Source organism: Phoca vitulina, unplaced genomic scaffold, assembly GCF_004348235.1.
Source record: "Phoca vitulina isolate PV1807 unplaced genomic scaffold, GSC_HSeal_1.0 scaffold9, whole genome shotgun sequence".
NCBI lineage: Eukaryota > Metazoa > Chordata > Mammalia > Carnivora > Phocidae > Phoca > Phoca vitulina.
The window spans coordinates 38,250,736-38,265,159 of record NW_022589712.1 but is presented as its reverse complement, the minus strand read 5'-3'; the positions used below and the strand labels follow the sequence as shown (position 1 = coordinate 38,265,159).

Sequence of the window (14,424 nt, the reverse complement as noted above, 5' to 3'; positions counted from 1 at the left end):
ACCCTGGAAGATTTTGCTAATATTTCCTAAGAAATATTATGACCAAGTAATATGTTTTATTGAGTAAAGATCTTACAAATTTTAGCTTTAGTCACATTATGTTAAATTTTGCCAAATTGAAATACAACTTTAATATTTAAATGCGTAAAAGGTAAATATTCTGAGGTTGAATAAGTAGCTGATTTAAAATAAGATGAACTTCACATGATTAAATAGTTTAAATCATTCCTTTTGTAATATTTTAAGTCCCCACAAGTAAGGACTCTTCAGTGCTACAATTAATGCCAGTCATTGATAATTTTACTAATAAATATTTTTATTTATATTATTGTAGTCAGGCAACCTCATAAATGGAATCTATAGGTACATAACTTTCAAGTGGAACTAATAGTTTTACTTGGGATGCTTCCTTTCTGTCCATAATACGGTGAGGGGAAGGGGGGAAAAACCCACATTTCCAATTGGAAAACTCCAAGTCAGTCCCAAATAAGCTGACTAACATTTATAAAGTAATTCTCATCCTTATAAATTGCCTTCTTGCAGGAAACAGACCTTATCCTGACTTTTAATATTTCAATGCACCGATCTTGGTGGATGGAGAATGGACCAGGATGTACGGTGACATCAGTGACACCTGCACCAGACTGGGCCCCAGAAGACCATCGCTACATCACGGTCTCAGGGTGTTTTCTGGAGTACCAGTACATAGAAGTGGCTCATAGTTCCCTCCAGATTGTCCTCGCAGTAAGTGTTGACCACCAACCACTCCTTCTAGTGCTTCTGGAATTGTTTTATTTCCATGCAAATTTAGTGCACACAAATGGAATCTGTGGATAAAGTGTGGCTATTTGCTTTTTTCTAATTAATGCCTCTTTCTATAGGGATTTGTTAGGTTAAACCAGGGCAAAGTAAAATGTCATCAGTCAGTAAATCAGTAAATAGGCTTTGGTATCTTCAGCATTTTATGTAAGAAATCCAACCAGTCAAATTTTGATCATTTGGCTTTTGGTAAATAAGACCTTTCCAAAGACTCCTGCAAAAAGATCAGAGAGTCTTCACAACTAACATGCTATGATGCCTAAATTTATAAGATTTCAATAGATATTTCCCCCCTATTGCTTCTTTCTGTCTGTGCTGCTAGCCCTGGGAATTCTCCTCTCTGCTCATATTCTTCTTCCTAGACTTTCCCAAAGTACAATGCATCACCTTCTATCATTTCTCCTCTTTTTCAAAACAATTCAGCTTTTCATAAATTCTACTTCTAGGACTATCATGCCTCCATTTATCATAGTATTAAACTGAAAAAGAACCCTCCCTCTACCAGGGGGCAGTAAGAGTTATAAATGATTCCTTTGTGTTTGTATCCAGTATTTATAGAACATATTTGTAATATATGTCTGTTATATAGAACATATTATTTTATGGCGTGCCTGGGTGGCTCAGTTGGTTGAGCATCCCACTCTTGATTTCGGCTCAGGTCATGATCTTGGGGTCATGGGATCGAGCCCCGAGTAAGGCTACTTGCTAAGCAGGGAGTCTGCTAGGGGTTCTCTCTCTCTCCCTCTCCCTCTGCTCCTCCCCTGACTCGTGCACTCTCTCTCTCTCTAATAAATAAATCTTTTTAAAAAACGTATTATGTTGTATCACTATGACAAAGAGATAAACACATCCTTTCTCAAGAAGGACTTTTACTAAGCCTAAATGCATCATTTTATAGGACTTATAAAGGCAACTTTATTGTACATGTCTCCATTTATTTCTTACATATCCTATATGTACAGATCTACATATATTTTTCTTAGACTCCATATAGATCTGAAACTGCTGTGCATAGCCTCAAGATTGTTAATAACAAATAATGCAAATGGAATCTGCTTTTTGAGTCTTTCCTCAGTTAATTACTTTGGGAGTGATGTTAACTCACAATTCTTAAATAACAAGACATAACATGTTCTGGATAGAATGGCATCAATTAGTTCACATAAAATTCTTCTGGAACTAATAAAACCATATGAATGTATATGTATTAGATTATATAACTAATAGATAGTTACTAGATTTTTTTAATGAAGAATGTATATATACATGCACATGTACATATACATACACACACATAAATTACAGTAGGCTAAGTATTCCGTGCTAGTAAACATTAACAAATCATTGTGACTAAAAACTATAACGGTTTATTCTTATGGATCAGTAGAAAGTTCTGTCAATCACTGTCACTAAGAAAACAAGGTTGGTGGAGAGGCCATCATCTCAGTCATCACGGGTTGCCATGCCAGAGAGCACAGATATGGAGGATCTACACTGGCACAAAAATGCTTCTCCTTGGGAAGAGAAGCTCATTGTTTACAGTTCATTGTCTAGAACTAGTCACACAGTCCCACCCAACCGCAAAATGGCCAAGAAGAAGGGAGAATGTAAATTTTGGGAGGTCAGCATAAATTATTTCCACAATATTTGAATTATGTTTTGGCTAAAGCATTGAGTGATCTCCCCTGAATATGTGCAACCTGAGACATTTCTTAACAAATACACCCTTCTGGGGCGCCTGGGGGGCTCAGTCGTTAAGCGTCTGCCTTCGGCTCTGGTCATGGTCCCAAGGTCCTGGGATTGAGCCCCTCATTGGGCTCCCTGCTCCACAGGAAGCCTGCTTCCCCCTCTCCCGCTACCCCTGCTTCTGTTCCCTCTCTCTGTGTGTCTCTCTCTGTCAAATAAATACATAAAATCTTAAAAAAAAATACACCCTTCTACAATACTCTTAAACTCTAAAACTGTTCATTTTAATTATCTTGAAATAAAAATAAGTTAGATTTGATGGGATGGAAAAAGTCATTTCATTATTTAAAATCCATTTGGATTAAGTATTCATTCTCACAAAGGAAAAATAAAACGTTTCTGGCATTTGGGGACAGATAATGTGTTAGAGAGGAATTTTATATAAAACATCCCCTCATTGGAAGTCCCTGTTTTACTGAACCCACACATTTTGGAAAACTTCCACTTGTATGTCAAGGATGCTGTAAGGATATAGTTTATGTGCATGGATAGTTATATATGACTGTTTTAGAGAGTTAGTTGAATTAATGTGTGTATGTATAAACTATATTCATAGATTTATTATACCCACATAAAATTTTGGCAGACAGGTATTTGCTTAAAAAAAAATACATAATGGCCATGAGGCTGACATACTGCCCAAAGTAAAATCATCTGTAAATGCGAAGTGGCTAGAGTGCAAGGAAGAGGGAAGGAGGGTCCCTAAGAACAGATGTGACTGATAATTCAAGCACCTGGCTCTCACTGCTGTCTACATTGCCCCTATTTGAGTAGAGAAATAGTTTGAGCAAACCGTCACAGGATGTGGTCTCTTTACTTCTCCCCTTTCCACCTGTTCTTCCGCCCAGGAGGCATTTTTCTTTCGCAGTCCTGACTGTGGATCACCGGAGAGTCAGTTAGCAGCAGTGTACCCAAGCCAGTTACTGGGAGAATTTTCAAAACCCTTTCTGTCTTTGGGCTTGCTGTTGTCTAGCCAGCCTCGAGGCTGAAAGCATCTGCTGTGCAGAAAACCTAGAATATCTTAAGTAGAGTTTTAGAATGGAAACCAAAATGGGACTTTTTGTGAACAATTTACTCTGCCTACTAATTGGAAGCCTTCCAACTAGATTTTCCTATAGTCATTCTGATCACTTCTGTTGTCATGATTAAGAGATGAAATGGTGTCTTGAATCTCTGCCCCTCCCCTTTTCATGTTACGCAAAACCCCCCCAGACAATCCAACATTCAGTTCAGTCGGGTCCAGTGAACTCTTCCTGAGGGCTTGTCGCCTGCTGGCATCTGAGAAACAAATGACAGGATCCCTGACTTTGACGATGTCACAATCAAAAATAGGGCGAGGTTCCTCAGGATACAAACCAGGTGCAAATAGGTACATTTTGGGGACATGGTAGACAGAGAATACTATTTGGGCAATTTCTGGCTTAATGTTGTCTTCTTAGCTCCACCTTGTTTTCTGTAAAGTCAGCTAAACTCCTGCTTCTCCTTGCTTCCACACGTCTTTGAAGCTGCCCTCTCTTCCAGGGTATCTCGCTTGGATCTGCTTTCCCAAGGGTCTGCTCGCCCAGCTACTGCTCTTGACTCACTCCAAATCTCTCTAGCTCATTTCCTCCAACTTCATTCAGCTTTTCTTTCACAGATTCCTGACCCCTGGCAATCCTGTAGCCCTGTTGTTCGGTTTTCTGCCAATCAACTCCTAGCTGATTTGGAAATTAGCATTCACAAAGCCCACATTTGCATCGCACATACATAAGATATCTTCCATCTACAGCCAAAGGAAGACGAGTATAATATCCACATAATTGGGAAGAAGGGCTATTAATCACACAGCCTCCAGCCGAGCAGAGAGGACTGCTAGAACACCGTAATGATGAGCCAGGTGTGAGACTTCTGGCCTTCTCCTCCTTCAGCAGCATTTTCTTCTAGTTAGTATCAGATATCGCATTCAAAAGGAATACAGGTGTGCACAACTTTAATAAAACCAACCAACAAACAAAAAAAACAAAACAAAACAAAAAACCCACACTTTCAAAATAGATCAAATAAATATATATGGGAAAAGCCAGGGAGGAGATCAACTACAGAGATGGTATTGTTCGCATTACAAAAGAATTAAGCCAATTTCTTCAAACATGTGATTGCAACTGCCTGGTTTACAAAAATGTGTTCACAGGAATTAAATCTTTTGATTTGTGTAACAGTCCTGTGAGGGCTGCAAAATGGGTTAAAAGCCTTTCCCAAGAGGTCTTAGCTAGTAAATAGGGAGGATGGACATGCTGACCGAAGTTTTCCTCTGGTACCAAGGATAGGAAATAGGCTGCAGCCTGCATGCCAGCAGCAGCTGGTGGGAAATGGATTCCTGAAACCCCCAAATTCAGAGTTCCTCAGTGGCAAAGAATGCCATGATTAATTAGCCATGTCTGCCGTGGGTGAGGGGAATGGAGGTGTGTGTGCCTCATAGTTTTTAGACACACATTATACCTCACTTCCTGTGACCAATAGGATGGAACGTGGAGGGTGTTTTACAAGGAAATGTAAATAAATAAGCTTTAAGGAAATGTAAATAAATGTAAATAAATAAGCTTTAAGGAAAAATATTTATAGCAGTACTGAAGTAACTTTATATTTTAAAATATATGTTACAGTTTCAAATAATACATGGGAAAAAACAAACAAACAAGTACGTAATCCCTCTTTTTTCTGGTTACCTCCAGAGGACTAATATCTCTAAATTTAAGCTAAGCCTCTCCAACCAAAATCGCTGGGTTTTGTTTTCTTTTATTTCCTTTACTTCCAACACACTTCTAAGTTCACAGCAGATCGATGATTAATATTTTTAGGATACCAGCAGAGGATACTGGTAATAAAAACGTTAATAAGCTTACTATTTTCTGCAACTATTAAAATTGGCTTAGAAACCATATACAAATTAGCAGGAACATCATAAATGACTTTAGAAAAGGCCTTAATACCTGGTGCACTGTTCATAGCTAAAAACAGGATCACTGTCACGTTCATCCTTCAGTCATATCTATTCCCTATCCAGAAAACTTTGTATGTTTTAGAGTGCATAAAATAATGGAAATCATTGTTTAACAGATTGTGGTAAAAAAAAATTTTTGAAGTTAAAACATGTGCCTTCACATGGATGGAGCCACAGATGTTTCCAATTATTCCCAGTTAATGATATATATTTGCTATTTGGCTTGTTAAGACTTGCCTAGGAATACCATTGTTGAGAAATTTTCAAGACTTCAAAAGCCTTTATCCAAGTTAATCTCGGATTGCACTGGGAATGGCACAGGAATATTTCTTTGGATGTTGGTGGTGTGCATGGTGCACGGATGAAAATGAGTTGCCTTATTGCTCACACTGCACTTTGATGCTTTCTTTAATCTGGAAAGACATATTCAAAAACAAAGATTTGGTGGTCAAAGATTTGGGTCCTGATTTTAATGTAGCTTACAGCATTGCTATTAAAGTGATAAATAGTAAATCTGAGTTGTGAACTTGCTTCATTTTGAAGGGATGAATGTTTTTTATTTTATTTATTTATTTTTGCAACATACTTATTTTAATTTATTTTATTTTATTATGTTCAATTAACCAGCATATAGTACATCATTAGTTTTTGATGTAGTGTTTAACAATTCATTAGTTGCATATAACACCCAGTGCTCATCACCACATGTGCCCTCCTTAATACCCATCACCTGGTTACCCCATCCCTCCACCACCTCCCCTTTTGTAACCCTCAGTTTGGTTCCCGGAGTCCAGAGTCTCTCATGGTTTGTCTCCCTCTCTGATTTCTTCCCATTCAGTTTTCCCTCCCTTCCCCTGTGGTCTTCTGTGCTATTTCTTATGTTCCACATATGAATGAAACCATATGATAATTGTCTCTCTCTGCTTGACTTATTTCACTTAGCATAATCCCCTCCAGTTCCATCCATGTTAATGCAACTGGTGGGTATTCATCCTTTCTGATGGCTAAGTAATATTCCATTGTGTATATGAACCACATCTTCTTATCCATTCGACTGTTGAAGGGCATCTCGGCTCCTTCCACAGTTTGGCTGTTGTGGACATTGCTGCTATGAATATTGGAGTGCATGTGCCCCTTCTTTTCACTACATCTGTATCTTTGGGGTAAATACCTAGTAATGCAATTGCTGGATCATAGGGTAGCTCTATTTTTAACATCTTGAGGAACCTCCATACTATTTTCCGAAGTATTTGTACCAGCTTGCATTCCCACCAACAGTGTAAGAGGGTTTCCCTTTCTCCACATCCTCGCCAACACTTGTTGTTTCCTGCCTGCCTTCCTTGCCATTCTAACTGGTATAAGGTGGTATCTCATTGTGACTTTGATTTGGATTTCCCTGATGGCTAATGATGATGAACATTTTTTCATGTGACTGTTAGCCATTTGTGTATCTTCTTTGGAGAAGTGTCTGTTCATGTCTTCTGCCCATTTCTTGACTGGATTATTTGTTTTTTGGGTGTTGAGTTTGACAGGTTCTTTATAGATCTTGGATACCAGCCCTTTATCTGTAATGTCATTTGCAAATATCTTCTCCCATTCTGTGGGTTGCCTTTTAGTTTTGTTGTCTGTTTCCTTTGCTGTGCAAAAGCTTTTTATCTTGACGAAGTCCCAAGAGTTCATTTTTGCTTTTGTTTCCCTTGCCTTAATAGACATGTCTTGAAAGAGGTCACTGTGGCCAATGTCAAAAAGGTTACTGCCTATGTTCTCCTCTAGGATTTTGATGGATTCCTGTCTCACATTTAGGGATGCATGTTTTTAAATGAAAGAAGGTGAATTTCAAATCACAGTGGTATTCAAATTTTATTGGATGGATTTCAAAGACTAATATGTCTCTTTAAAAGATATTAATATTTATAATATGCCAAAATAAATAGCCCTTTTGCAGCTATTTAAAGTGATGATGAGGGGGTGCCTGACTGGCTTAGTCAGTAGAGCATGGGACTCTTGATCTCAGGGTCATGAGTTTGAGCCCCACGTTGGGTATAGAGATTACTTTAAAAAAATAAAATGCATTTTTTAAAAAATTAAAAATAATGATGAAAAATATCAAGCATCAATTTCAAATGTACACAGTTTTCAAATTAATTCTTAAAAATTCTTTCAGGATATATGGGAGTGGAAATGCTTAAAGGCATTTAAGCATTAAATTACTCTAAAACAGTGGTTCTTAATGCTGGCTGAGAATAGAAATTATTTACTCACTTGTTTAAAGGATTACCATAAACATGAACCTACTTCTGGAAATTCTGTGCCCTTTAGGCTTAAGTTAGGACCTAGCTGGGTGTCATTTTTGAAAATTTTCACCAGAAATATCAGTGCCTTCCCTTTCTTTCTTCCCTTCCCCTTCCCTGATCCCTCTATTGTCCTGAATTGCTCAGAAATGCAAGGTATTTGGTCAAAAAACAAAATGATTCCATAAAACCAAAATGGTACCACAGCTCCAGTTGCTCCATCAGTTCCTGGAAATGACTTGAGAGTCATTTCCCTTCTAAGTACTGCAGGGTCTACCCTGTGATCAAGTACCGAATCTGTGAACCTACAATGTGTCTGCCATACCTCCACACCAAAGAGTGAGTTAGTGTGGAGCCCAAACTGAAAACTGAGTCTTCTAATTCCTAGTCCAGTGTCCATGACTCTACAACAGTTTTCTTCTGAGGACAGAATTGCTTGCTGCCTGTGACGGAAATGGACAGAATAACAGGCACTCGGTTTCTTTCCTACCTCCTAGGATGGTCAACAGCTTTGCTGCTTGGCTTCGAATGTTTTACACGCTGCTCCAACTCTAGCTCTCCGGGGTACTCAGATACATAGACCCACTTGTCAAAGGTGGTAACCCAAGAAATGAAATAAATGTGATTTGTCTTTCTGTAACATCAAAATAGTTTATACAAATACTCACAAAAATACGGGAAGAAGAACCAAATCGCAATTGCAAACAAGGGATTTTGCCAATGACAGAGTTACTGAAATCTGAGAATGAAGGCAGTAAATAGTAAATAGGCAGGAAAGGACATTTCTTGGCACAGCTGAGGGCTGCGAAACATATAAACAACATTCCACAAATTAATTTTAGAACCTGAACTGGGTTTATTCCTAAATAGTAAGAAATAATCAAGATGTATTGATACTTCTGAAATGGGCACATTTTTAACTTTCTAATCTACTCTCAGTTCCTCTAGAAAATAATAAAGTCATTTCGACACTGTCACTCAAAGGATAGCACCCTGATGTCTTATCCACAGTTATCAATCAAGTTTTGGTAAAAAAATAAATAAATAAACCCTGAGTAATCAGTTATCATGGTCTTTATTGTATTTTGCTTTATTTCTGAAAGGTGCCCTTGTAAACTGGGGAATAGTTCTGTGAGTCCGTGAATAAGCAGAGTGCAAGAACTTGAATAACCTCTAAAATCAGATTAAGTCTAAGACTTTTTTGCTTTTAATATTCTCTGGTATACCCTGCATGCAAAGCAGAAATATCAGGTAAAATATTCACAGTCTGGGAGTAACAATCCTTAAATCTTACACCCAGCTGTATAATAAACTATTTTGTAATCATGAACTAAATGAGATCATTCTTAAGAAATTGCCTGAAAACAATGAAGGTGATGTTATTTATTTTCTCCTTAGCTCAGGATCTTCCACGGCTTATTGAGAATACAATCATTTTTTCAGAATAACTCACAGTGATGTGCAAAAATGAACTAAATCTTATAAAGTTTACTCACTCCTCAGATACGACAGTGATTCTTAAAGGCAGTGTGATACTATTCAGTGTACCAACACACTAGCCTACACAGGGGCAAGTTTTATCCCATATCAACCATTATCACCAGTGCGCAATATCTGCTTTTCTACATAATGTTTGAAGCACTTGCTTACCCCTGAAGCATAATATCACTTGATCTATGAGAATACTTAGACACACCATGGAATAAAAATACCAGTTTATTTAAGATAGTGAGGATTATAAGCTGCAACAAATAACCAAGAATTAGGTTTTCTTTAATAATATGAGATTTAAGTTGAATTGTCTGAAATTGTGCAATGAACCGTGTACAATCCCATTTCTTATATTTAATCTTGTAATTATAAACTTAGCTCAGAATAAATAATAAGGTACATTAAATCAGAAGTTATTTCAGAAAAATAAGTATATGTAAATATACTAAAGTAGAGTAAGTTTTGAAAAACATGACAAACTACTGGCCTTGAACAAAGGTTTACCATCTTCCTTTGTAATATATAATATCACTGTCTTTTAGGATGTCTTTCCAGTCATGATCATTTATTATGATGAAAAGTTTTTAAGAAATAAGTCTTTGATGGCTATTTCCTTTTCACTGGATCTTCTAAACACGGTGGCAGAATAATGATAGTGGAATGTGTACGTGTTTTCAAATAACAGCAAGCATTCTCAAAGGAAGGCTGTAAAGACGATTGATAATGACAGCTATAATATGAGGGATAATTTATTGTTTAGCATGTGATACTTGAGTGAAAAAAGAATAAAAATATGGGCAAACACACTTAAGCTAAAGAGTGTTTACGTAGTAGAAAAAAAGCCATCTGTAATGTTTCTCCTGCACCTTTTGTGTTTACCAGTCCTATAAATAGGAGTTTAAACTCTAATTCTTCCAAACAACTGGGCATATGATTCCTGCTCTTCACTCTCCTCCTACCCATTCCTGCCTTTATGGCATCATGGTAGCTTTTGTCCCAACTCTGACCTTTATTGTGACTCTCAACCCATTTTAAATTCCCTGAGAATCAAGACCACAACTTTTTTTTTTTTAGAATAACAAAAAATATTTTACTAAAACATAAGATTTACAGAAGTTTCCAGACAAGCCATTTAAAATGGTCACAAGCTTTTTCTTGAAGGAAGGAGTCTACACTTGACAGCAAAGTCCCAATGTTACTAGTGAGGGCTGTGATGTTTGTTTAATGTTCCCATTTTGGTTCAACAATCAAGCTTGTCCATGTACAGTATCTAAATAAAGTTAGACTTGGCTAGAGAGCATATTCTAAAGAACTGGTTAGCTGCTTTTAACCAATGCAATTAGATCACCATAAAAAGGGGGAAAGGTTAGGGTTAGGGTTAGACCACAACTTTTTGCACACATGTGTCTATCACTTGTAATTTCCTTCTAACTTTATTCACAATATTATATGTTATTGTACCTAATGAGGCAGCTACTTGTCACATGATGATTTGGTTAATGCTAATTGCAAATATGGCTGCAAAGTCAAGGACTGAATTAGAGAGTGTCATGGCTCCAAGGATATTTTGGTTTTCTTTATCTCTTCTTTTCTTCTGAAATGTCTACCTTGCTCTCCTCTCCTTATTGATTCTTAGGCTCTCCACCTCTTAAGTTTAACCAGCTTCTTATCAGCAACTTTATAAATACAAATTGTTTCTTTTACCCGGAACTATCCAGTGTCTTCCAGTCATTTATCTTCACTTTTCCTACCCATTTTCCATAACCCTATTGATTTCTTTCTTCATCACAGAATTATAGGCAGATTCTCTCTCTTTTTTCTAATTTCTATATTTTACAAATGATATTTGCTGTGATTTTATACCATTCTCTTACTTACAGATCATGTTTAGGTTGATTTAGTCCTAATATACTATATCTATTACAATGAAAATCAATTTTAAATGAAATTATACTGTAAGGTACAAAAAATTTCCATGTCAGTGACTCAACAGTTGTTCTTCTATTCGTTTTCAGCAATGTGCTTAGTTCATAAATTTAGGAAAGTCTGTGTTGCTTACAAATTAAAAGGCTTGAAACAAGTTGTCAAAGGAGGCTGAATACTAAAAAGATGGTAAAGGAGTGGCCAAAACTAAATGAGAAAATATGTTTAGCCACTCCTTTATTGTCCTTTGATTGTGAGTCTGACGTCTGAATTAGAATGACGTTAGCCATGTGGTGCCCACTTTTTTTTTTTTCTTTTTTTTTTTGGTTCAAACTTCTGGTCTTCAAAGCTTTAGAGTTGCTGTGGTACTTAATCTGGGACTGAGTTGGAGGAACTTTAGAATCATATTAATGAAAACATAATTCTGTGCATCCGTATTGTCACTATAGTGTATAAAACAACTTTCCGTGTAAGTGATTGTGTTGTGTCAACAGCTCTGTGAGGCGAACAGGGTTAACTGTGAGAACCCTGCTAGTGTGGCTGGAAAAATTATCTGAACATTTAAGTTATAAAAATTATTAAAAGCTCTATTTCAATATATCCGCATGAACATTTACCTGAGATGATTCTTCACTTTTCTTTTCTTTTTTGTGATCCATTACAGATTCTTTTTCCCTTTAAACCCTATATGCTTATAGACCTTAATCTCTAGAGAAGGATGCCGATTCTCCCAACAAAGGTGGTTTGTTGCTTCGCTTTGCTTCGCTGAGCCCCAGTCAGAGGCTCTGATGACAGAGAGTCTGCTTGTCAGCTTTGCTTCATGAATCCAAAGAAAATGGAACTTATCGGAAGCTGAGCCTCAAGCACAACCTGTGCCTCTTATTGGGACCTTTTCGTGCTAGGACTGGCGGGGGTCTCCATCTTGCATCATTGGGTTCACTGACAGAAAGTGAAGGGAGCTGTCGCACTGTTAGGTACCACTCTGCAGACTGCTACATGGCAAAATAAACAAACAATATATTTTTAGGGCACCACCTGCAGCTAGCAGCTGTACCAAACAGAGCAGAACCACGAAGGATGTGATTTGTTCCATTTAACATGAAGCCTTGAGGTTTAGAAAAGAGGGAGGAGAAGGTTCTATGTATACAACCCACACATCCGCAATTTCAACTGAAGCTGATTTTTTTCTTTTTTAGATAGGAATTGAAGTATCATTATATCTCTCCTCCTTTCCCACCCCGCAACCTCTGGTTGAAAACAATTCTATTATTGGGGTTATAACTGTTAACTGAGAAAATCATTTTTCTCTGCCAGTAAACTTCCTCTTCCATTCAAGGGCAATTTTCTCTCAAGCAACCTATACTTAAATGCCAACATCTGCTATATCTAAGCTGTATATAAATGGTGTCTGGCATTTACATGATGCCAATGACATGATTAGAGAAACTCGTACACTTGGCTTACATAGAATTTTCTTCTTATCTTATAGCTTTCATCTATTTCAGTCCTCCTTCAGGATCTGTCTGCCTCTCTAAATGTGCCACGCAAGTCCAAAATACTCTGAAAGCGGAACTTTGAGCTCTTATTCTAATCGACAATCAACTCTTGCATTAACTCCTACCTTTCTGGGCATTAAAGCTGCATAATGCATCATGATAAAATTCCACCATATCTGTGTTGTCTGAGAACCCAGAATGTTGAGGCTGATGCAAGGGATATTTTAAGTACTTGCTTTTTTCCTAGATTTAAAAATCTCCTCATTCTCTTAATGGCTATTGATTCTAACCTCACAAACCAAAGTCACCATTTCATTTTGAGTTCTTCTAGGTGAGCTGGGATAAATATAATTAAATTATGGATGACTCTGGAAGCAATCCAGGTAGTTACAAATTGAGGTCATTTTAAGTACAGAGAGGGACAGTTACCTTTAATATTAGATTGGCCACCAAGAACCATATACTGTTTAGCTTTTTCTTGACAACGGACACATTTTAAAAAGAGAAACTGGTCTAAATATTTAAGAGGTGAACTCGAATGCCATCCTTAACTTGTCTACCACTAACTAGATTCTTAGTCTGAAGGAGAAAAGTCTATTGAACATCTTTTTGTGGCTCATTAACACTCTTTGGTGGGACTTAAAGATATTGCTCTGAGATTCAGAGAGGTGAGATGAAGGGATTTCAAATCTGCAGTGATGCATGCCTCCAGCTAATAGAGGAAATCAAATCCTGTGAGCCACGAAATGAAATTTCCTCTATTATTTTCACCTGCATCATTAAGATGATGATTTTTTTTAAATATTGGGCACAAAATAAATTCCTGCCAAAGTAGTCTCCAAGAGTGTTGAGTGTGAGAACTGCTTCCCTCTCCTTCACCTTTCTAACATATTAAAAGAAATTATCTGGAAAAAAACACAGACTGGGTTTTGTTAAATTATGTCTGCTTCTGAAGCCTTGTCGATCAATCAAGTTTCTACTTTATGACTTATGGGACAGTGCTTTTCACTGGATGCCGTGGAAACTGGAAGAACGAAGGGAAGTATCTGTAGTTCCAAAGAACAAAAGAGCACCTTTAGTTGGAGCATCCTTATGTTCTGCAAAAGTAAGAGTCAGTTTGATTATCTTCAATTACAGTATAATTAATACTATAATATTTACTATAGTATAGTAATTATAGTAGATCAAATATTCCTCAGGGTTCTATAGTAAATATAGTTAATGATATTGTACAATTAAGAATTTGTTAAGAGGGTAGATTTCAGGTTAGGTGTTTTTTTACCATGTAAATAAAAAACAATCATAATCATAATCATAAACCCAATGAGTTATGCTGATTGTGGATGAGGAATGAGGAAACTGAAGCTTGGGGAAGATGCCTGATGTTTGTCTCTGTACCCTTTGCACACAGTTTCAGTGTCTGAAATGGTAAATCCTCCCCTTTGCAACCCACATTTTTTAGTCTTATTCAATATCCAGTTACACCTACCTCACTCTGTCCTCTCCCTTGTTCCACACTCACTAAACTCATGGTCAAAGACTTTCTCTCTCTTTTATTATCTCTATAATAATATATGGGTTGCAAAGGGGAGGATTCACCATTATTAACTATAATGTACATGGATGTACAGCAGATCTCTGGAACTTTTTTGTCTTGCTTGGCTGAAACTCTGTACCT

At 37.1% G+C, this 14,424-nt stretch overlaps 1 protein-coding gene across 5 annotated transcripts in view; it reads left to right on the top strand.

The window, feature by feature from the left end:
• Positions 1 to 14,424, top strand: part of NKAIN2 (sodium/potassium transporting ATPase interacting 2) — a 972,957-nt gene that overhangs the window by 805,130 nt on the left and 153,403 nt on the right. For all 5 annotated transcript variants that reach the window (XM_032407952.1, XM_032407949.1, XM_032407950.1 and 2 more), the window contains exon 4: positions 544 to 744. In XM_032407952.1, the coding sequence (XP_032263843.1) occupies positions 544 to 744 (201 nt within the window). The remainder of the gene's footprint in view (positions 1 to 543; positions 745 to 14,424) is intronic.